General features: G+C 37.0%; 2 protein-coding genes and 1 long non-coding RNA gene across 4 annotated transcripts; 1 reads left to right on the plus strand and 2 right to left on the minus strand.

Moving 5' to 3' along the window:
• Nucleotides 1–19: 19 nt before the first annotated feature.
• LOC122279019 lies at nucleotides 20–3,963 on the minus strand. 2 transcript variants are annotated; one of them, XR_006229423.1, is made up of 6 exons: nucleotides 3,536–3,963; nucleotides 3,148–3,426; nucleotides 2,677–2,994; nucleotides 834–1,026; nucleotides 536–718; nucleotides 20–350 (listed from the first exon to the last, which is right to left on the minus strand). It is a non-coding gene; the product is annotated as an uncharacterized LOC122279019 (long non-coding RNA). The 2 variants fall into 2 exon arrangements; XR_006229422.1 differs by lacking the exon at nucleotides 3,536–3,963 and adding an exon at nucleotides 1,515–1,623 and having other exon boundaries at nucleotides 3,148–3,288.
• Nucleotides 3,964–3,965: 2 nt separating this feature from the next.
• On the plus strand, nucleotides 3,966–4,814 carry LOC122278707. The gene has a single exon (XM_043088890.1). It carries the CDS (start codon nucleotides 3,966–3,968, stop codon nucleotides 4,812–4,814), a length of 849 nt encoding a protein of 282 aa, XP_042944824.1.
• An 8,757-nt stretch (nucleotides 4,815–13,571) lies between these two features.
• LOC122278235 (lectin-domain containing receptor kinase VI.3-like) lies at nucleotides 13,572–16,218 on the minus strand. Its single transcript, XM_043088384.1, has one exon. The coding sequence runs from the start codon at nucleotides 16,071–16,073 to the stop codon at nucleotides 13,992–13,994; it is 2,082 nt and encodes a 693-aa protein (XP_042944318.1). The 5' UTR covers nucleotides 16,074–16,218; the 3' UTR covers nucleotides 13,572–13,991.
• Between the last annotated feature and the right edge of the window lie 6,860 nt (nucleotides 16,219–23,078).

The following is a 23,078-nucleotide window of genomic DNA, read 5'->3' on the forward strand; positions in this document are numbered from 1 at the left end:
ACTTATTGACAACTAGCGAATGGACACTGCACTGGATTTGAAGTTTGGTTTAAGCAAAAGGAATTCAAAGCACTGAAAGAATAATGACAAAATTAACATCATTTACCCTTACAAGCAAATTTAATTTATGAAACTTTGGTTGGTAACTCAAATTGCTTTGGTCTAGTTGAGATTGGTCCCTTGTGCATTTTTATTTAAGAAAAAACCATATGCTGTCACAAATTTTGGATTAGGCCCCTTTATTAGAAGAGCATGATCGCCCTTTTAATGGATGGATATCCAATTATATCTGTTGTCGTATAACTGCTAGATCTTCCATTTCCACCGCCAAAGCCACCCTTTAATACGACCTGAAAATGGGTAGCTTGTGAGGTTAGAAGGAAACTTGACTAGCCACCCCAACCAGACGAACCAAAACGAGTGAATCGCCATTGATTTAACTATCAGAGAAGTTTATTTTACGGTAGTTATAAAAAATTGAGACGAAATGACAGGAGAAACCTTTTTAAACAAGTTACACATTGGCTTGACTTACATAAAAGCAATTAAATCCATGAATGGACCACTTTTATCATTGTGCGATATGTGGCATAAGGTCTGAGCAACATTGACCCATCTATCATCTCTCATCTGTTATGTTGTGAAAGAGAATCCAAAAGATTTCCAGGATTTTGTGTCTAGCTCGTTACAATTTTTAACTAACAGCTGCCTGTTTGATCTGTTAGAGAAGCAGAAGCAGTTCTATATGAAAGCAAAGTACGTGGAAAAGTATGAACGGTTGATATAAAAATGCAGAGTATAAAAAACAGTTCTATAAGAACGCAAAACGATACCTTCGAATGTTAAGATTGTTTTGTTTGTTCATTGCTGACAGTAGGGCATGGAGATTACCATGTCCACATAAACAACGGCAGTCTTTTGAGCAGAGGCTTCAATATTGGAAGTTGTGGGGCTTAAACCCATTACACAAGCTGGAAAAAAGCTCGCAGCATCAATCCAGGTTCCTATGAAATGCAGCCTTTAGTTCTGCAGAATTCAAAAACTTCATCAAAGTATAACCAGAAAATTTGCTATGCACATTACAAACAAAATCCAAAAATAACTTGAGCCAACTAAATATTTTGTTTGGTAAACATTTGAATAAATCAAGGAAACAAACTTTTCAAACACATTTTTTGAATAAGCAGCCACATCTCTAATAGGCAATTTGCTTTCCCATTCAGGACCTTGAAATAATCCACAAAATCAAGACCCTCAATATACACAAAGGCAATATATAAGATACTATATTACACAGTGGCCCATAGCAGATGGCACACTGGATTAATCTCCCTCAAAAACAAAGAAACGTATGGAAGTAGCAAAAGCACAAGGGGTTGAGTAAAAAATTCATAATCTAAAACAAACATCAAATGCTACTTATCCCAATCAATTACATCCATTTTAAGAACACCAAAACAGCAAAGACTCCAGAATTTGTTTTGACATAAGAGTAGGAATTAAGGGCCGCCAACCTCAATGTCGGATTTTTGGGAGATATTTATGCCCTCACTATCTCAACCTTTTGGCTGCTAATGGGTTACCCAAATCACTCAAACTCAGTTGTGGAATCTGCATCAATGGCTGACAAAAATGCAAAATATCAATACCACCCCAGACATAATTTCTTTTAAAAAAGGAGGCCTTTACATTCTCGTTGTCAAACATCTAAATTTTAACAAATTTGAGCTGGAAAAAAAGACTTCCACTGGTCGATTGTAATAGACTTTAATGGCATGAGCGTAAATGAGTTTCTTGTATCTTTAGAAACTCACGCATAGGTGCTTCTCTTGCATATGTCCCGTGTACTTTGCTATCCCTATTCTTAATTAAACAATTATTTACTGATACAAAAAAACAAAAAGACTTCAATAGAAGGGTAAAATGGGTGTATAGACTACATGCGGCCAACAAAAATAGAGATGCCAAGTAAGATTTTACAAACATTTGCTCAGTAAAATTTGAACACAAAAGCAAGATCAGAGAAGTTGCTGTTGCTGGCTGCAATGCTTTGATTCTAGATCTCATTTAATTAAAGAGCAGGATAGATAACAGATACGGTATATTTAATTATAACAGATATGGTATATTTAATAATCCTCACTTCTTCTTTTTTATCAGTAGGAGAAACACAGGCCCATAGGATCTTGAAACCACAACTTTGCCACCACCCCATTTTCTTAGAGGAGGATCTGTTGGTTGAGATATAGCTCTCTGGTGAATTTACCATTCTTATGCAAATCGTGCCTCAATCTATTCACTCCATGGGATGAATAATCTAGCTACTTAAATTACATGCAATGATGCGCAATGATCAATCACATAGCATTTTTGCTTAAACATGATGAAACACTAATGACTGCCATTTTCAGGAAATTACAATCAACCAAACGCATTTACAGGCGTTTCAGTCCTGCAAACCATATATATACAACTTCCTAGTCATCTTATAATCACAATTAAGAATACTTTTAAAATAGAGGGTCTTAGTTGAAAAAAGGAAAATCTTTTGAAAACAGCTGCCATCAAGTTCCTCGAATCTCTAAACCTATTTCACTGTAATGCAATAAAAACAACAACACTAATAATTAATACCGTGAAAAGAAATAATTAACCCGTGAAAGATAAGTAGAATACCAAGACAAAGTCAAAACTTTAAGGCAACTTCACGGGTACTGAACCGTGAGCGGGACATTGTCGAAATAGTGAATCCCTGGAAATCCCAATTCACTTTGGCATAGGGCGAATATTCTCCACGATTCTCTCAATCCAGCAAGAAGTATAGAACCACCTAAACCTCCCCCAAAGACGCAGCATTGACATGTAACCGAACGGCCACGTCTTGGGGTGATCTTGGAGAACCTGTGGAATCGACGAGCACGTGGGAGTCGTGGGTGATGACCCAAGCCGAGCTTGCTCTGACATCGTCCATGGCGCCTGGGGGGCCGGACCACACTGGGTATTGGTAAGTCCTTTAGAACGTTAGAAATTACAGAGGATAGCATTTATGATACGGTTGGACAACAATCTGTCTACAGATATAACGACACCAATCTCCAAAATATTTTCATCTTTCTGAAAACAGAGCCCAATGCTGGAATCAATTACCAGGATCAGTAAGGCCGTGCCGGCGATCCACGGTGCCTTTCCCGTGCTCTTCAGGAGTTTCTTGGTCACGAGTACAACCGCTATGCTTCGAGATTATGCTGCCGCTGGACTCGTTCTTCGGGCTCGCCCGCCTCTACGGATGGTAATAGATTGAGAGAATGACAAAGTTTGAGAGGCCGAACCGCTCGAAGGGACGGACTGGATGGCGACCATGCAATGGAACAGCCGAAGGGATGGATGATTCCGGAACGAAAGCGAAATTGGAGCGGCACCGATGGTCTGAAGACGAGAAAAAGACAGATAAGAAGAAAGAGAGTCTGATGGAAACAAAAAGTAATCTGAAAGTGTAAAAACCTTGCCGAGCTCGAGAAGACAAACGCTTTATTACCTCACAAAATCAGGAAGCGCCGTATCAATGACACGGGCATTTTATGCAACAGAAATGATATATATTTGCAGTCATAAGAGTCTTCGAGTCTTGTATGTTCATTCTGAAAAGTGACTAAACTTTAGATTTACGTGAAAATTTATTTTCTTAAAAATAAAGCTTAATTATTTTTTAGGAAAAGTTCGGTGCACCACTTGTTTTCTACCTGCCTGAACTCTCCTCAATACCACACAGAAGCCCTTTCCACCTCTCCTGTGACCATTTTAAAGTAAAACACCAGCCTTAATGTCCAGCACGAGAAACCCATATATTTCCAACTACTCGGTTATAATTTTCCCCAACTGCCTCTAGCATTTCCTCCCTTATCACTCGATTAAAGATCAAGTTCTCTCTCATTTCTTTCTGTGGTCTCCATTGACAGATAGTCTGTATGGAGCAAGGAGAACTTAGCGAAGAAACGAGGAATTCGAAATGTTCTTGCAGAAAGTTCAACTTTGATGTACCGCTTTTGTCGACAAGGCGTATCGGCAGCTATGCGGGCGAAGAACTGTCGTGCAGACGTTCACAAGGTTTTGCAAGTGATAGGGTTCCATTTTCTTGGGAGCAAGCTCCAGGCAAGCCCAGAAACTTGGAGAGAGATGACATCCATGATGAGAATGACAATACTCCTCGTCTGAGGCTCCCACCATGTCTTTGGCAGCATCAATCAGCAGAAGCAACAAACAACGATTATCCTCACAATGATGTTGTTGATCATGCAGTACTTGCTGATTTCGATGATAGTTGTGATGGCGATAATGGCGGCGATGATGCTGCTTTCTCAGATGCTATGGACGTGCTCTCCTTGTCAGAGGCAATAGACATTGTAACCAAAGCCGAGAAAGATCATGGATTGGATGGTTTAAAGCTAAAGTTTGCAGAGTCCAGCGGTAAGGAGTCTCCAAATTATATGATCAAGCGCTTTCTTCGTGATGCCACTACATTGGCTACATCATCTGCTTTAACCTTCTCCAAGAGTTTCAACAAGAGGCTTCCTAAACCGTCCGATTACCCTGAAGCTTGTGGGTCGAACGTAGTAAGCCAATCATGTGCTTCACCCAAGGGTTGTGGCCTAGAAGGTCTCTTCTCCTGGCGCATGAAGCATAAACTTTGTAGCATAAAGAGCCCTACCAGGCAAGAATCGGTAAATGAACAACCTCAATCTAGGGCAAAACAAAAGAAACATCATTGTTCATCAGCTAATGCTTTAATTAGTAATGTAGATAAACGTCGTATTTAATGAGAAATTTTCTTCTTTTTTGCGATATCAGCTCAAATGGTAAGGCAAGACTGCATGAGTTAGGCTTACAGACTTCCAAAAGATTTATATTGTCTGATACATACATAAATACATATATATATATACACATGTATATATATAGTCTGATCCATGTTGGTTCTATATGGACTAGTAGCAATATTAATGAAATCTATATCCATTTTATAGCATTATGTCAACAGTATTCTTTTTTCTCTTTCGAAATGGAAGGTGCAACCCGACCTGTGCATAACCATAAAAATCCTTGCCTTGTACAAAATATCTTGTTTGAGTAATAGCTACTGCTCTTTAGACGAACTTGTTACCACGTCACTTTTAAACTATATATCCAGTTGGTGTAAAACTCATAACTATTGTCTTAAAGATAAACTCACCACTACAATACTTCCAAAGTATCAAACTTTATCGTTACAAGTAGTTTTAATTTATATCGTGACTCGAACTCATGACTTCAAAATCATGAAATATCAGTCCGTACGTACGAGTTACCACATTGGTGGTATTATGTCAACAGTATATGACAATCGAATTCATTAGACTGTACGTGCACGTACAGACGCAGTTATTTGTCAACTTGAAATTAAGTGAAGTTGCAATCGTATATATTCTTTCATAAATCTGTACTTGTGTAATGCATTTATATTATAAATACAATTCTGGGTTGATCTAAAAGAGCACTCTCATTATATTAACGAGAGTGCCTTCCTTGTCACACTTTTTGTAAATATATTATATATATATTATATTATTTGAAAAAAGTTTTTTGTTAGTATTGATCAATTTTGGACAATTAAAAATAAAAATAACTGCTCATTGAAAAATATTAAAATTAATGAATAGTTATATTCATTTTTTTTTTAAGAAAATGACAGTGCCCCAATTTTATTGATAATTTTTACTTGTGGCAGAGGAAAACCATGATTATAACTTGACGCTTGAGGATATGTACTCAAGTATAAAAAACTAAAAGGCAACTAACCAAATTACAAGAGATTACAGGACAAAAACCAAAACCAGACCCAAAACCAAACCTAGACTGCCAAAAAAATTCTACATGTAAACTACAAACCAAAAAAATAAACAATCCTAGCAAAGCCTCAAATGTGGAAGAGAATATCTATCTAGCCTAATCAGACCCCAAAGTAGCCGAGGCAAACTGCTTTGCGAGTCCAGTGGATGCCATCTATTATGAACCCTTTTCTTAGCTAGGTAATCCGCAACCATGTTCCTCTCCTGAAAGAAGTGATAAGTTGTAGCCTAAACATGAGTCTCCATCAACTGCAACATTTCCTCGCAGTAATCTCATTGGGACCACATAGTGAACTTACCCATTCCAAGCCAATGGACCACCACTAAGCAATCAGTTTCCACTCTAATGCCAATTAGTCTCATGTCACGACAAAACTTTAATCCATCTCTCAAAGCCCATAACTCTGCAGTGATGTTGGACTATGTGTTATAATGTCTCACAAAACCCCCTACTAGGTTCCCTCTGTAATCACGAATTATCCCTCCACCTCCAGCAGGCCCTAGGTTACCAAGTGCACAACCATCAAAATTGAGCTTCAAGTGACCAATTGGGGGTGGTTACCAAGCATAGGCACTTGGCTTATTGAGGCGAGGTGGGACAATTGAACATCTCAAGCTTCATAAAATGTCCTGATCATCTTAGAGGAACTCGACATGCCCTCATATAGTTTTATAAAGTTATCACGAACTTGAGTAAGAATTGAACCAATAAGTTGCTCCATTGACATCATGATATCCTCCATACGAGCCTGATAGTGCCATTTCCACAAAGCCCATATAATAATGGGGGGAGGATCCCCCGAATGATCCCAACCTGTGTAGTACCTTTGGCCCATGACCACCATAAGGCTATCATATCAAATAATCTTTGCCCTTTCATGTACAGAATATTCAACCATATCGAAAAAGAGCTCCGCAGATATTTTGCAACATCACCAAATGCAAAGATATGCTCTACCGATTCAGTCTTCCTCATTTGTTCATAGCCAGAAAACGGACATGCCAATGAAATGCCTAATTTCGTTACATTTTCATCTGTTGGTAAAGCAAGATTCCATAAATGCTAGGCCACAAAGGATATCTTTTTTTGGAAGACCACGATACCATGTCCATTTTGTTCAAGGTAATCTTGGCACTTTAAGTCTACTTCTTGCCAAGCGCTCTTCGTGGTGAACTTCCTATTTTGGTTCGGTGTCCAAAGAAATAGATCTTCCCCTACAAGAATCTGGGTATTAGATCTTAAAATCATAAGCTTTGTCTTCTCGCCCACTAGTTGAGAGAGCAAATTGATATCCCTACCTTCCGAATGCAATACATCTCGAACCTGAATAAGTGGATCAAACCAGAAATTAATTAACCTCACCACTTTTGATCTTCCACAACCCATTTCGGACAACTATAGGCATGACTTTCACAACATTTCGCCAAAAATAAGAGCTAAGGTCCCGTGTAGAAGGCACAACAATATCTCCATACCGGGCCTTGAAGAACCTTGCCCAAAAGGATTCACCAACAACAAGGTTCCAAACAAATTTCATAAGCAAAGATGTCTGTACCTCCGATAAAAGTCTAAGGCCCAAATTACCTCCCTCCACCTCCGGAGAACACACTCGACGCCAAGAAATCCACACCTTCTTCTTCTTCATATCTGTTGATCTCCAAAGGAGCTTTGAAAAAATTCATTGGATGCCACGAAGAACTGAAGCTAGGATTCTTAGAACCGAAAGCAGATGGATAGGAATGCTATTGAGGACATGTTTTAATAGAATAATTCTGCCTCTCGCTAAAAGATAATTTCGCTTCCAATAGGCTAGTTTCTTCTGTATTTTATCAAGCAGTGGATCAAAAATCTTGGCTGTCACCCTCCTTGAGTGTGGTGGAACTCCTAGATAAGTTGTGATAACTCGCTCATTCTTTCTTCTTTAATTACGAGTTTCGATCTACGTGCCGAATCTTGATGGTGTATTTTAAAAGATATCAAGCGAATTTTAAAGCAAGTCCAATATTTTAAAATTTATGAATATTTTAAATATTCTGAAAATAATTATATGTAATATTTCCAGTGTAATTGGACTAAAATTATTTTTTAAAATAGCACAATTATAAAATTTTGACGAGCTCTAAAAATATAGCTCGTCAAAATATTATAATTGTGAAAAATTATTTCAATTAAATATTTTAGTCATTTAAAAATATTACGAGAATTAACTTTATGTTGAAAAATCTAAATTAATTTAAATGGTTTTATTCTCTTCGAGTGATTAACTAGACTTCATTATCTTAATTAATGATGAATGAATATTATTTTATAAACTTTAGTTTATAAAATAATATTCTATCTTAATTCCTCTTAATTTTTTATTTTAAATAAAACACTTACGTATTTTCAAATCAGTATTTAAACTCATCGTTAGATCATTTTGAAGATTCCAAAACAAAGGATCTAGATTAAATACTCAAGCCTCTCTCTTTTTCCCCTCACTTTTTCCCTTTCCCTTATCTCTCATCTCCCTCTCTCCAGTCCGACGTGCTACTCCCTCACCTCCACTGTGCGGCTTCTCCTCCTAGTTGGTGCCACCACCAGTCGCCCAACCTCACCTCTACCATTGGTAGCACCTTCTCTCGCCAGCCAATCCATCCTGTAGGATTTAACAAATCGATGACTGAAAAAGTTTCTATATTTCATCGTGTAATTGTGTACAGAGTATATGAATTTATAATCCACCTATCAGTAACTGACGCCTACTAAAGTGATATACAAAATTCAAAAAATAGAATCTGGAAACATAAATCACGGCATATAACAGAACCGAAAATAAAGGTCCAGGATTATTGCTATGTCTTCTCTGCTTGTTGAGGTTCAGCCTGATTTTTAGTTGCTGCAGAATCTTCTACGTGATCATCGGATTTTAATTCAATACACCCCCTCAATCGAATGGGCAGCTCCTGCACATGAAGGTTGGCTCTTAGATTATTAAACCGTGCGGTAGCCAGAGGTTTAGTCAACAAATCCGCAAGCTGATCTCGCGTAGACAAGAAAGAAACTTGAAGTTTCTGCTGCACAACTTAATCTCGTACGAAATGAAAGTCAATTTCAATATGTTTCGTACGAGCATGAAACATTGGATTAGAGGAAAGATAAGTTGCTCCAATATTATCGCACCAAAGAGTGGGACAACGTTGGAGAGGCATTTGGAGTTCTTTCAAGAGTGATTGAAGCCACTGTAATTCGGCAGCAGTGTTGGCTAGTGACTTATATTCCGATTCAGTGCTGCTGCGTGCTACCGTTTGCTGTTGTTTGCAGCTCCAGCTAATTAAATTGGAACCATGAAAAATACAATATGCCCCTACACTTCGTCTATCATCATTGTCACCAGCCCAGTCGGCATCACTAAAGCCTTGTAAAATATGATCTGACTGATTGGTAATATGTAAACCATAGTTTACGGTGTGTTTGAGATAACGAAGTATTCGTTTTACTGCCTGCCAATGAACATCTTTGGGCTGATGCATGAACTTGCTCACTTTATGAACTGCAAACGCAATGTCTGGTCGTGTAAAACCAAGATAGTGTAAAGCACCGACAGTACTTCGATATAAATGGGGGTCATCGAAATCAACACCCTCAAATTTGGACAGTTTGCAGCTTGTAGACATTGGCGTGCTGCAAGGTTTTACCTTATCTAACTTGAGTCTTCGTAACAAGTCAATGACATATTTTCGTTGAGTCAAAATAAGAGCACCACTATCACGTAGAGTTTCAACGCCGAGAAAGTAGGATAAGGGACCCAAATCTTTGACAGGAAAGGCACGCCCAAGATAAGAAATTAATTTGGTGACTTTCGCAAAGTGAGAACCTGTGACTATTATATCATCAACATAGATAAGTATGAGTAGCTGGAAATTTTCAGTCCGTAGAATGTAAAGAGAAGGATCTGATTTTGCGCCAACAAAACCATATTGAATCAATTGATCTGTCAACCGAGAGAACCAAGAGCGGGGAGCCTGACGAAGGCCATATAGACTTTTCTTTAAGCGACATATGTGTGTGGGAAAATCTGGATGAACGTACCCTTGAGGTTGACACATATAGACCTCGTCATCCAGCAGTCCATGAAGAAAGGCATTCTGGATGTCCAGTTGCCGAATATACCAATTGTTTGAGAGAGCAATAGACAATACCAACCTTATTGTTCCTTGTTTGACGACGGGACTAAAGGTTTCCAGAAAATCAACACCATGCTGTTGATGATAACCTTTAGCGACCAGTCGTGCTTTGTAACGCTCCACAGTTCCATCAGCGTGAGTTTTGACACGGTAAACCCATTTATTGCCAACTAGATTGACATTGGATTTAGCTGGTACAAGATCCCAAGTATTATTTTGTAAGAGAGCATTAAATTCCATATTCATTGCTTCCTTCCACTTTTGGTCCTTTGAAGCTTCAGTAAAGGAGGTTGGTTCAACCATTGCGTGGCAGGATTGCACAATAAGCGCTTGAGGCAGTGGGTATTTGATGAAACCAACATATGGTTGCTTCGGTTTGAGAGAGTTTGTTTGAGATCTGGTAGTCATCTTTCTTGATATAGTGGATGGAGCAGGTGCATCAGCAAGTGAAGGTCGAACTGCATGCATTGCTGGAGGTGGCATCGCATTCGAAACAACAGTTGTAGGAACAGCAGCTGGCATAAGATCAGATGCATGTGGAGAGACATGATTGGCACTAGTAATATCACCTGCATGTAGAGTGAGAGAATTCGAGACACTTGGACGTAAATGGGAAGGTAATGTGATAGTGTCTGACTCGGTAACTATGGATGTAGAGGTGGGAGATTTGTAAGGAAAAAAGGCTTCATCAAATATGACATGACGGGACACAAAGATCTTGCCAGTAGACAAATCGAGACACTTATACCCCTGATGTGAGAGACTGTAGCCAATAAAAATACATGTTTTCGATCTGTAATCAAATTTATGTTTGTTATAAGGACGTAAGTTTGGCCAACAAGCACAGCCGAAAACACGCATAAAGTTATAATTTGGTTTTTGATTGTAAGCTTTTTCAAAGGTAGAGCAATGATTCAAAATTTTACTGGGAAGACGATTAATTATATATACAGAAGTTAAAAACGCATCCTCCCAATATGGTTTTGGAAGATTAGCATAGGCCAATAAAGCGAGACCCATTTCAACAATTTGGCGATGTTGTCTTTCAACGGATCCCATTTGCTCATGCGTGTATGGGCAAGCTAGACGATGTTGAATACCACATTTAGAAAAATATGTATTTAGTCTACGATACTCACCTCCCCAATCAGTTTGAATAGCCTTAATTTTGGTGTTAAAGTGGCGTTCAACATACGTCTGAAAGTGTAAGAAAATATTTTCAACATCAGATTTTTGCTTAAGAGGAAATAACCAAATAAATTTTGTAAAAGCATCCAAGAAACAAACATAATAACGAGAGCCGTAGCTCGAAATCACGGAACTATGCCCCCATACATCTGAATAAATGAGTTCCAGGGGCTTCGTAACATGAGGTACAGAAATGGAAAACGGTAAATTATGGCTTTTAGCCATCTCACATTCAGGACATATTCGGTGCCTTTTATTGGAAATAAATGGAAGTTGATTTGCACGGATAACATGATTGACAGTGTTGTAAGATGCATGCCCAAGATGACAGTGCCAATCGGAGACTGAGACACGGACATCAACAAGAGTTTTGGGATATAAATGCTGAAGAGGCTGTGAAAAACAGTAGAGACCATCTTTGACGATACCCTTATGCAGGGTGTTCCCCAAGTAATCCTTGATCAAAAAAAAGGAAGCATGAAACTCAAAATAGACAGGATTGTCTTCAGTGAATTTCTTAATGGAAATCAGATTTTTAGTAATTTGAGGAACAACTAATATTTGATCAAGAACAAACGAGTGAGAGTGTGTGGATAAGGATGCCTTGCCTAGGTGAGTTATGGGCAAACCTGTGCCATCTCCAACTTGAATCTGATCATTGCCAGCATACTCTTCACTACGAACATTAAGATTGTTGAAGTTGTTAGTCAAATGGTGCGTAGCTCCAGTGTCGGCATGCCATTCTTGCTCCACTAAGTGCTGAGTGGGTTGGTTGGAGGCAAAGTTGGCTTGAGGATTGGGTCGAGGAGGTTGTGGAAGAAACTGAGTATCAAATCTCTTGAAGCATCGAGCCGCAGTATGGCCAGGTTTATCACATAGCTGACACCAAATATTAGTGTAGTTATTATTTGGACGGGAAACAGTTTGAAAATTACCTCTACCACGTGAGAATGATTGGCCACGTCCCCTGCTTCGAGAGGTGGAATTGTTGTTGCGGCCACGGAATCCAGAAAAAGATTGTTGCTTGGTAGCAACATTGGCTGACGGTGTGGCAGACAAGAGAGCTTGTTGGTGATGCTGCACACGTGCCTCACAAGTGAGCAGCATAGAGTACACCTCTTCTAGAGTGATATTGTCTTTAACAGAGACTGTAGTGACAAGAGAATCATACTCGGGTCCTAGACCAGCGAGTAGATATGTGATGATCTCATCACATTTAAGAGCCTGACCTGCCATAGCAAGGTCATCAGATAGCTTCTTCACATACATGAAATAGTCTGTGATAGATTGAGTGGTTTTCCGAGCAGTAGCAAGCTGCGAACGGACTTGGATGGCCTTGGCTTTGGACTGTGTAGCAAAAGCATTGTGGAGTGATGTCCAGACTTCGTGAGAAGTAGTGCATTGTGCCACCTGCACGAGTACATCATCAGTAAGAGAGGCATTAATGCAGCTGAGAAGAAGATTATCTTGAGTTTCCCAAATATCAAATGCTGGGTTGGGTTGCATGGAGCCATCACTAAGAGGAACTTTCTGTGCAGACATTTTAATAGTGCCATCAACATAGCCAAACACTTTCTGACCCTTAAGATAGGGAAGCATGGTTGCTTTCCAAGTTGGGAAATTGGTGCGGGTAAGTTTAGTGATATTGATGCTAGAGGAAGGATTGAAGAGAGGGAGAGTGTTTGGAGTGTTATCAAAAGTAGAGGAAGAATTGGGGGAGGCAGCCATGGTGGCTGCGAGGGGAAACAGGCAAGAAGTTTAGAAAGAAGAAAGGAGAGGTCGGAGCAGAGAGGAAGAATTCTAGGAAAGGACGTTAGTCGTTCTGGCTGATACCATGTAGGATTTAACAAATTGATGACTGAAAAAGTTTCTATATTTCATCGTGTAATTGTGTACAGAGTATATGAATTTATAATCCACCTATCAGTAACTGACGCCTACTAAAGTGATATACAAAATTCAAAAAATAGAATCTGGAAACATAAATCACGGCATATAACAGAACCGAAAATAAAGGTCCAGGATTATTGCTATGTCTTCTCTGCTTGTTGAGGTTCAGCCTGATTTTTAGTTGCTGCAGAATCTTCTACGTGATCATCGGATTTTAATTCAATACATCCCCACCGGTGGTGAGTCCCACCGGCAACCCCTCTCTGATCTGCTGCTCCCTTCAACCAAACGGGTATGAAAATCCATTTATCTCCTCCTACCGCCATCGTACGTAGCCAACATGGCACCAACCGCCACCAATAGCTTCACCACCGCATGAGCTTCCCTTCCGTAGTCTTGACTCCATTGATGGAAAAGCTAAGTCATAACTAGAGATTTCGTATATGTATGTACACATTAAGTACCAATTAATAATTTCTATGAATTCATAAAATAGTTAAACATATGATATTGCAGCAGAAATCAAGTTTCTCCTGCTCTCTGTTGTACACTTGATCCAAACAGAAACCACATTCCCAGTTTCCATCACAGTTCACATACGAACGTCATTTTTTTTGCTGCAATAACAATTAATTGAAAACCAATTGTACAAGAAATTAATACACTTGATTCTCAAGAACTTCTCTCGATCTCTGCCTAAACATGTAAGGCTTAACAAATACACTTTCATTGGTATGTATTTCAAACTAGCCCATATACAAGCTGGGTAAGTATGCATGCCTAAAAAATGAAAAGAAAAATTAGTACAGGACTTTAAAAAAAAACATAGAAGACCCTCCTGGCCTCCTGATTAATTAGTAATTATTATCTTCCATGGTGTAAGGAGCTGGTAGAGATGCCCCCAGTGCTAGTTGCCGAAAGAGAGGAAGTTGTGATATTCATGGTATCAATAGTAGAAATGCCTTCTAACATTCTCGTGTTCATTTCACTGAAGCCATGAGACTCGAGAGAGCTCCAGTCATCATTAATGGTGGGAAGCGGTTCATCCCCACTGAGATACCGTGTAACTTGTCTCATGGTAGGCCTAGCTCCTTGCCTGGGATGGGAACAAAGTAAACCCAATTCCAAAACCAACTCTACCTCTTCAACCACGTAAATGGTGTTCAACCTTGGATCAACTGGGTTCAGAATTTGACCCATTTGATAGCTTTCCATTACCCAGTCCACCAAAATGAAATTGCTCGACTCTATTGGTCTTCTCCCGGTGACCACTTCAAGGAGCAAAACCCCATATGCAAACACATCGGAACTTGTGGATACCTTGCCGGTACGAGCCAATTCTGGCGCGATATATCCGATCGTGCCGACGACATTGGTGGTGTGTGATAACTTGTCATGATCATATAGCCTGGCAAGGCCAAAGTCGCCTAGCCGGGGATTCATTTCAGCATCTATCAACACGTTGCTGGACTTCACGTCTCGGTGGATTACCACTTTCTCCCATTCCTCGTGCAGATATAGTAATCCAGAAGCTATGCCTTTAAGGATGTCGAATCTTTTTTCCCAACTCAAAACAAAGTTGTTCTTGGGTTTGTAAATGAGTGAATCAAGGCTACCGTATGGAATATAGTCGTAGACTATAAGCAGATCGTTTTTATGCTTGCACCAACCTTGGAGATTGACCAAGTTCTTGTGTCTCAACCTTCCCAAGCTCTCAATCTCAGCTGCAAATTCTCTCATTCCACGGGTTGAGTTACGCACTATCTTCTTTACTGCAACTTCGCTTCCAGTGGCAGGTAAAATACCTTTGTAGACTGCACCGAAGCCTCCAACTCCAATAACCTCACTCTCTTTGAAACCATTGGTCGCTGCATAAAGATCCCTGTATTTGAACCTGTGAGGACAATCCAACTCCCAATCCTCGAGAATCTCATGCCGCGCATGCGCCAACCTTTTGTACAAGGTGAGAACAAACAGACTTCCCAGCAAAATAATCGTTAAAACAGATAAAGTGGCAATCACTGCAGTAACTTGGGGTTTGAAAGATGATGGACTTTTCTCCTTTGGAGGTGGCTCAGGAAGTTGTGAAAAATTTAGTGTAGGAGCAACTCCTTTCGTCGAAAAACTCCATCCTAAGATGTAATGAGAGCTTGATTTCTCGCCCGTTGATGCGGAGAAACCGACATACATGCTATCCATAAGAACCGAAGTCAGATCTTGTGGCAGACTAATGAGGGGTTTGCTCGGTTTCGCTTGCGTTGCTGGAGATATTGTTACATTCACAACTTTTTGCTGGCCATCATATTCTATCCAGGCAAGAATAGGGTCACCGCTCTCCAATTTTATTTCTTCTTCGTTTTGTACATTGCCCTTGTCACTATAAGCAGCTGGTTTAGCTGCCATGGAAGACATGCCATTGATGTTGATACCCACATGGTTTCCTTCAGTATCGGAAGGCTCTTTATACCCTTTAACCGTGTCAAATTCAACAGCAAAGATATGATTGGAAGAATTTCCATCGTTTGATTCATTGAAAATTCCAAGGTAATGCTCATCCTGAGCTCCAGGAAGTAGCTTGGAGGGAGACAAAATGAAAGCAAAACCATGACCACCTCTGCCGGAGCCTGGGGGGATTATGCAAAAAACGAAAGATGTGCTGAAAGAATAATCGTTTGGGGATGACGAAGAAGAACTATTACTGTTATTGATCGGAACCGGTTTGGTATAGAATGCATGGCCTGTAGCAAAGTTTGATCGATTGGTGAGCCGAAGTAAACCACTGGGCTTGATAATAGAGGCTCCCTCTGTGGTGAGGTTTGCTTCCTGACCTTTGAATCCATGAAAGACGAATTCAACGTTTTCAGATTGAGCAACATGATGAGGAAATAAGATCAGACATAGGAAAGCCAAAAAAGGAAGTGATAAAGCCATGGAATTAGCATGCATGAGAGCCGACGTAAGGATTGATCAAAGACGGAAAGCACAAGAACAGTTAACGAATTATCAGAACTTTAAAGCAGAGAATTTCGGTCATTAGGTACTATTCTCTCACCGGGTGAGATATGGAGATCATGGGAGAGTTGAAGAAGTCAAAGTCGTAGCAGGACAAAAAATACTTGGTCCCTGGAAATTTCAGACCACCAAATGGAACAAAGTGCTGTCTATTCTACTCTGTCCTCTTTCAATATCACACCATTAAATCAATGAGATGAATCCTACGTAGCTCTTTGAGTGCTCTGGCCACATCAAGTACCGTAGTGGAGAAGGGATTGAATTTTCTAGGTTCTGGAGACTGCAGAGTAACGACCGATTGATCGGTTCAGATTACTAAGGGATGACAGCCACAAGATTAATGATTTGGTCGCTCGAGTCTTCTTCCTCTCCTTTGGTTGTAGAAAATGACATTCTTTTAAACTCTGGACTTGACCCCTCTCGCATGTACTGAACTAATTTCTTTCCAATAGAACGGCCAGAAGCGAAGGATAAAGATTTTATCGGAAAGTTTGTAATAAAAAATTATCTTGACCTGTTGTTGGTGATGCATGCATGGGATCATCAGTACTTGGTTAAAAACAGAAAGATTTGGTAAATAAGCAAAAGACCATTCACGGTGGGATCGAGTAGTAGTACTACTTGCATATTTGGGTTCACCAAACCCTCGTGCATATATATCCATTAGAAAATTCTTCTTATCATCTTCATATTTCATACACTATATTTATTTTGATTTTTTTTTTATTTTTTCTATAATAAATATATAGTGTGTGGATGATAAATAGAATAATTCAATTAGTTTAATAAGAATAAAATAAAATAAAAAAATAAAAAAATAAAAAATAATATTTTAATATATAAAATGTGTGGTGTGAGATGATGTGTAACATTTCTCATATCCATTTCCATTATTTTAATTTTATTATTCAACGTCCATGACTTTCCCACGTAGAAGAAACTCTAACATTTGGTCTTTCTCCAAACGTATATAATATATATATATATATATATGTGAACGTGAGAAAGGGTTGAATAAAAAGGACAAGAATATCAGAGGAAGGGAGAAATTAAAGAAACCCTAATTTACTTATTTAATTAATTAAGTAGGAGATGAAGAAAATGATAGATCATCAAGAGGATATGCTCCCAAGAGGATAGAGTAATGCTACATACAGTTCTCATTTAGAGACTGCAATGTAGATATAGGCAATTTTATCTTTAAAATTTTTTAAAATTACTCAAATATCCATCTTAAAATGATATTTTTTCTCATTTAATAAAGAGTCTGCATATAGAGTCCCCAAGTGAGACTACAAATAGAATTTCTCATATATTAATACACTATTAAACAATAATATGCCAAACATGGGGTGATGAGATAATTAATCAAATTAATAACTTTTTTCTAATAATATTTCTCCCGTGCATTCCAGTAGAGACAAAAATAAAAGGAGAAAATCTTATTTCTTTTCTTCTTTCTTCTCTATATTTTTCTTTTTTCCTTATCTTTTTCTTCCCTCTAACTCCAAAGTAAATAGACTTTAGACTTCTTGTTTGGAGTCAAAGGAAGTTTATCGATGAAATCAAATAACACGTTTAATTATAATTCAAAAAAAAAAAAAGATGATGCAGCTAATCACATTAATATAATACGTAAAAAAATATAAAAATAATTACATATAGAATTTTTGTAAACATGCTTATTCGTATCCTCGATAAATGCACTATTTATAATAACGTAAAAACTTCTAATATAGAAAATTATATGTAATTTAACTTTATTTATAATTATAATAAGTTTCATAATAAATTATATGTTACATCGGTGAAAACCCAACGTGGCTGCATGAAAGTGAAACACAAGACTATAAGAAAATGAAAAATATAATTATTCTAAATATCTTTATGCTTAAAAATAAAAAATAAAAAAACCTGGTAGATGACTGAATAGTGTAAGATTCTAGAATATTGAAACAATTGAAGGGTGACAAAACATTTAAATAATAAAAATGAATCAATCATTCATCATTTGAATTTTCATTCCAATCAAATTCCATATTTAATTAATTTGAAATGAATAGGTATCCTTCAAACTCCGTAGGTGGCGTGGCCATATATATGTGAAGAATATTAATATAGTCAACCCACTATTTATGGACCTCCCATCCATACCCATTAATTATTATATTAGTGAATCCTTCAAAGAAATAATAAATTCATTTTATGTATGAAAATGAATGTGACGAGAGTATACTATTTCAAAATTCAAATAATGCATGCAAATCCCTCAAAAGAAAATTTCAAATAATACAAGCTAGGGTCGGGGCCACTTCATTAGTATAAGAATATCATCGACCTACAGACTGTACGTTATTGAAGTTGACCAGAGAGGGCAATGAAATTTAATTCGGCTTTAATTTTTGAGAAAGCCCAATTACTAATGAGCGTGAATGAGCCTGTGATCAGTTTAGCTAAGTGTAACGTGGACTTTATGAAAGTATTTAATGCCCAAACCTTGAACCCAATCTAACACGGCCAGTTTGAGCCTCTTTAAATTATGAAAAATGATACTATGCTTCTTGAGTTTATCCCTCAATTGGACTGCTCATTTATTTTATCTATTTTTCAATTTTTCAATTTTTCATACTTAATAGTTAAGAAAATGACTATTAGTATACAAAAATATCTTCTGAGTGGTTGATCTATCAAATGATTGAAAACAGCCTTTAATATTGTTATGCCACGTAGTCCACCCATTAGAATAGGAATGGGATGCATCGCACCAAAACCCACATCCCTCCCTCACCCTCATCTCTCTCTCATCAAATCCTTCGCCCCTCAACGCCGTGGGTGTCGTTCCCATAGCCGCTATGAACATCTTTGGATTTCATTGCCGTAAACTCTCAATTTCAAGGGAGGCACTATACAAGCTGACATATAGAGTTGATTTGAATCAGAGAACCCAATAGAGGCTTCACGAGTTCAATAAGTCCTAATAGGAGTAAGAGCTGAATGAATGATTTGGCAATGGGGCAGGGGTTGAAATTAGAGATTTTTGGCCTAATTGAAGAATGTAAAAGTGATTTGAGTGTGGGTTTGCATTTTGTGGAGAATTTGGAAGAGTGGGACTCCTTTTTTTCCTTCATAAGAGAATGGACGTGTTTTGGCAAGCTAGCTGGTTTTGTTTATTTGGGTTCTCAAAGTGAGAGAAGTTAGTTGTTGAGGTTGAGAATGGTTTGAAAAGATGATGAGCTATGTATGTGTGTGTGCGCGCGTGTGTGTGCTTGGGGGGGGGGGTGGATTTTGATTGTGGGTCATGATTAGCAACAAATTGGTACCATTGTTTGATGTTGTTTCTCATTTGGTTTGCGAATATGTTTTGTTGACACCAAGCTTTATAAGCAAAGTAATGTTGATGTCAAACCAGATATTTGTTGGTGTTATCTAGTTAAAGTAATGACTTTTGGAGTCCTGCTATATTCACTGAATGATGTAGCCCGATAACTCACCAATAAGCCAATTTTTATTTTTATTTTTTTTATTTATTTTTTTATATACTTAAATATATTTTTTAAAATAAAAAAAATTCACAACATCACTAAAAAAAATATATATATATATACTAAATCATTAGATAAAAAGAAAAAGAAAAGAAAAATCATCATTCGGGACACACTTTAGGTTCCAAATTCGGGACCCAAAGCATTTCCCTAACTTTTGACTGTGGCTGTGGGTGACATCGAACTACAAGGCCGCATTGGGCTACCTGCCATTGGACTAGTTGGTGGCGGCAGGCTGCCTGTCATTGAAATGGTTGGGTGATGACTAGATGAGTTTTCCAAGGGACACAACTGGTAGCCTGGGAAGGAAATAATCCGTGTGTACTGTGAGGAAAATATGTTAGGGTATTTTAGAAAATAATCTGATATAGTGATCCTTATGATTTTATTTTTGTATGCTATTGAAATGATAGTGTTATTGGCTGCTACTTTAAGGCCTAAAACAGTCATGATCGCTCCAAAGCCGAATTGTTAGTGTATTGGTATTATTTTTTATCTTTTAAAAATGTTTAATAAATATTGGAAAGAAAAAGCAAAAAAATTAAAATTTCCACTAAGGACACACCTAGTGGTCAAACTTGAATAGCATAGCAGCACTACAGTACTTAAATTATATAGTATCTAGAATGGTTACGATAAATTGATCCATTTAACAGAAAATTAGAGTGTAGCAGTGCCTCCCGAGCTGGGGAGGGTGTGATTGGTGTTACCCACATTAGTCTCTAGATGACAAATAATTAATATCTATGTGCAAACCTTCGTGTAATAAGTTAGTTCGTCCATCCACCTTTTGAACAAATTAAGCACATATGTCCTGATATCTTATGAGGCCAAAGTATTATGAAAAATGTTAAATATTTTTAAGAAAAATTTATAAAAAATTTACTTCTCCACATATCAGTTATTGATATGATAAAAATTATAATATTTTAAATTTAAAAAAAAAACTAATAAAATGAGTATAATAAGTAAAATAGTACGTAAAATTGTAAATATATATAACATGACTCAAGTATTTCCTTATGGTGTCACCTCATAAGAAGTGCTGGCATTCATGAGCTTCCAATACAGTATTGTAGTGAAGAAGAATCGAATTGAACCGATATATATTTAATTTCTTGTCTTATATATATAGGTTATAAAATTAATATAATAAGAAATTTTAATATTATTATTTATGCTTCATCAATATAAACTTACTCTTAAATATGAATAATAATATTAAATTATAAATATATTATTATTTATCCTCTAGTATTGATTACAACCAATTCAGTCTTAGTTTTCATGATTTGAAAATTGAATTAGACCGAATGAAACCAAGATATATGGTTGTTAGTTTTTTATATTATACATGATATAAATTAATATAACATGACATTTTAATCTTTTTATTTATGCTTTCTTGATATAAAATTACATTTAAATATGAATGTTAATATTAAGTTATTAACATGTTATTATTTATCATTACATATTAAGTTACATACTTACATATTTAATATGGTATAAATATTAAATATGTAGTAATCTATGATTCATATATGATGTATATATCACTTCATTTTGGAAACTTGTGTCAAACTACAGTTGACATTAAGCATGTATATTGCTTTGTTTTGTAAACTTGTATCAAACTTTTTTGGGATGTATATTACTATGGTTGATGCATATATTACTTTATTTTGAGATGTATAATTGAGATATATGGTTAGCTTATTTTATTTTGACATGAATGTTATTATGATTGATGTGTATATTACTTTATTTTGACATATATGATTAGCTTATTTTCTCCCAAGTAGGCAAACGCACTTCTTTTTTTTTTTTTTGAAAAAGAAACCTTTGTATATCATTAAACAAATCTCAACCATTACAACCGTTGTCTCAACCCAGACTTTGTACAATAAAGTCAGGGACTTCTTCAACCTAGATTCTTTCATCCCCCAATTGTAAAGCAGCCTTTGTTAAAGAATGAGCTACCGTGTTACTATCCCTATTTGCAAATTGTATACGCCAATCACATCTATTACTAAAAACCTGTTTAATGTCATTAATCAAAGGACCATAACAAGTCATTATCTCTTCATCACTCTCCACAAGTATAATAATAGTTTTAGCATCACCTTTGAAAATCACCCTTTGAAAATATAGGTCTCTGCAAATCTCCAAAGCTTTCCACAATGTAATGCACTCTGCTATGTCTGGTTTCTGAACCATTTTTCTGTTGTCACAAGCTGCTACCATAGTCTCACCTATCTCATTTATTATTATAATCTCCATTCTCATCACCCTTTGCTTGACATCCAGAGATGCATTCCAATTAACTTTCACAAAGCTTGCACCTAGTTTCACCCATGTAGACATGCTTGCTTTGGTTTCTTCAATGATTTCTACACTAACCTCTGGTTTTTGCACTTGTTGAATCTTTTGATATTCCTCTAGACCTTCTTTTGCAGTTACCAATAGCTTCTAGGGACATGAGAGCCTTTTCTCAAAAACTACCTCATTTCTTCTCATCCATATCTTTCTTAACTGGACAGCTACCCCTCCAACTGATCTTGAGTCAATTGTTCCATCAAACTTTCCCACAACTCCAAAAAACCACTACCATTTGCCAAATCAATCATAACTTGTTACTCCACCACTAATATATATTGATAAATACATATTAAGTTATATATACATAGTGTTTTGGGCTAAAAATAATGTTTTGAGCTCTAAAAGTCATATTTGAGTTAAAGGAAATTATTCATTTGGATAAAAGAAACCAACCAACTCAACAACAAAGTCTAAAACTAAATCACACATATATAACTGTACCAAACCGAAATTAAACCCGAAGTTCTGATTCTTTGAATGAACAGTTGATTTTGATTTTCAGAATTCTAAAACCGACTTATACTAATTTAACAGCATATCCAAAACATAATCGAATCAAACCGATTAACTGCTAATCAACTGGCACAACTTAACAAGCAATAAAAGCTTTTCAAAATGAATATCAAATATAGGAGGCATGATTTTCAATGGCACCAGATCCCATTTTGAAGGGTCGAGACTATAAATTATAAAGATAATTAATCATAAAGAGACCTACATATGTAAATAGTATGTTTTTCAATAGTAATGCTATACAACATATTTTCTTATTACTTTCATCTTAATATATAAGATGTGACATATTTATCACTATTAGATGATATAATGAAATGAAAATAAGATAATAGTATAGTGTACATAATTTTTCGTTTTTCAATGTTGCAAGAGAAAACTCAGAGGAGCTTCATGCTGATGATAATCATTTTCAACTCATGAAATTAAGCAATTCCATTGCCAAAATATTGTTAAATCTGATTGTGGACTCAACGTGTAAGTTTAGGAGTGAAAATCCCTC

This window comes from Carya illinoinensis, chromosome 10 (assembly GCF_018687715.1).
Source record: "Carya illinoinensis cultivar Pawnee chromosome 10, C.illinoinensisPawnee_v1, whole genome shotgun sequence".
In the NCBI taxonomy this organism is placed as follows: Eukaryota; Viridiplantae; Streptophyta; class Magnoliopsida; order Fagales; family Juglandaceae; genus Carya; species Carya illinoinensis.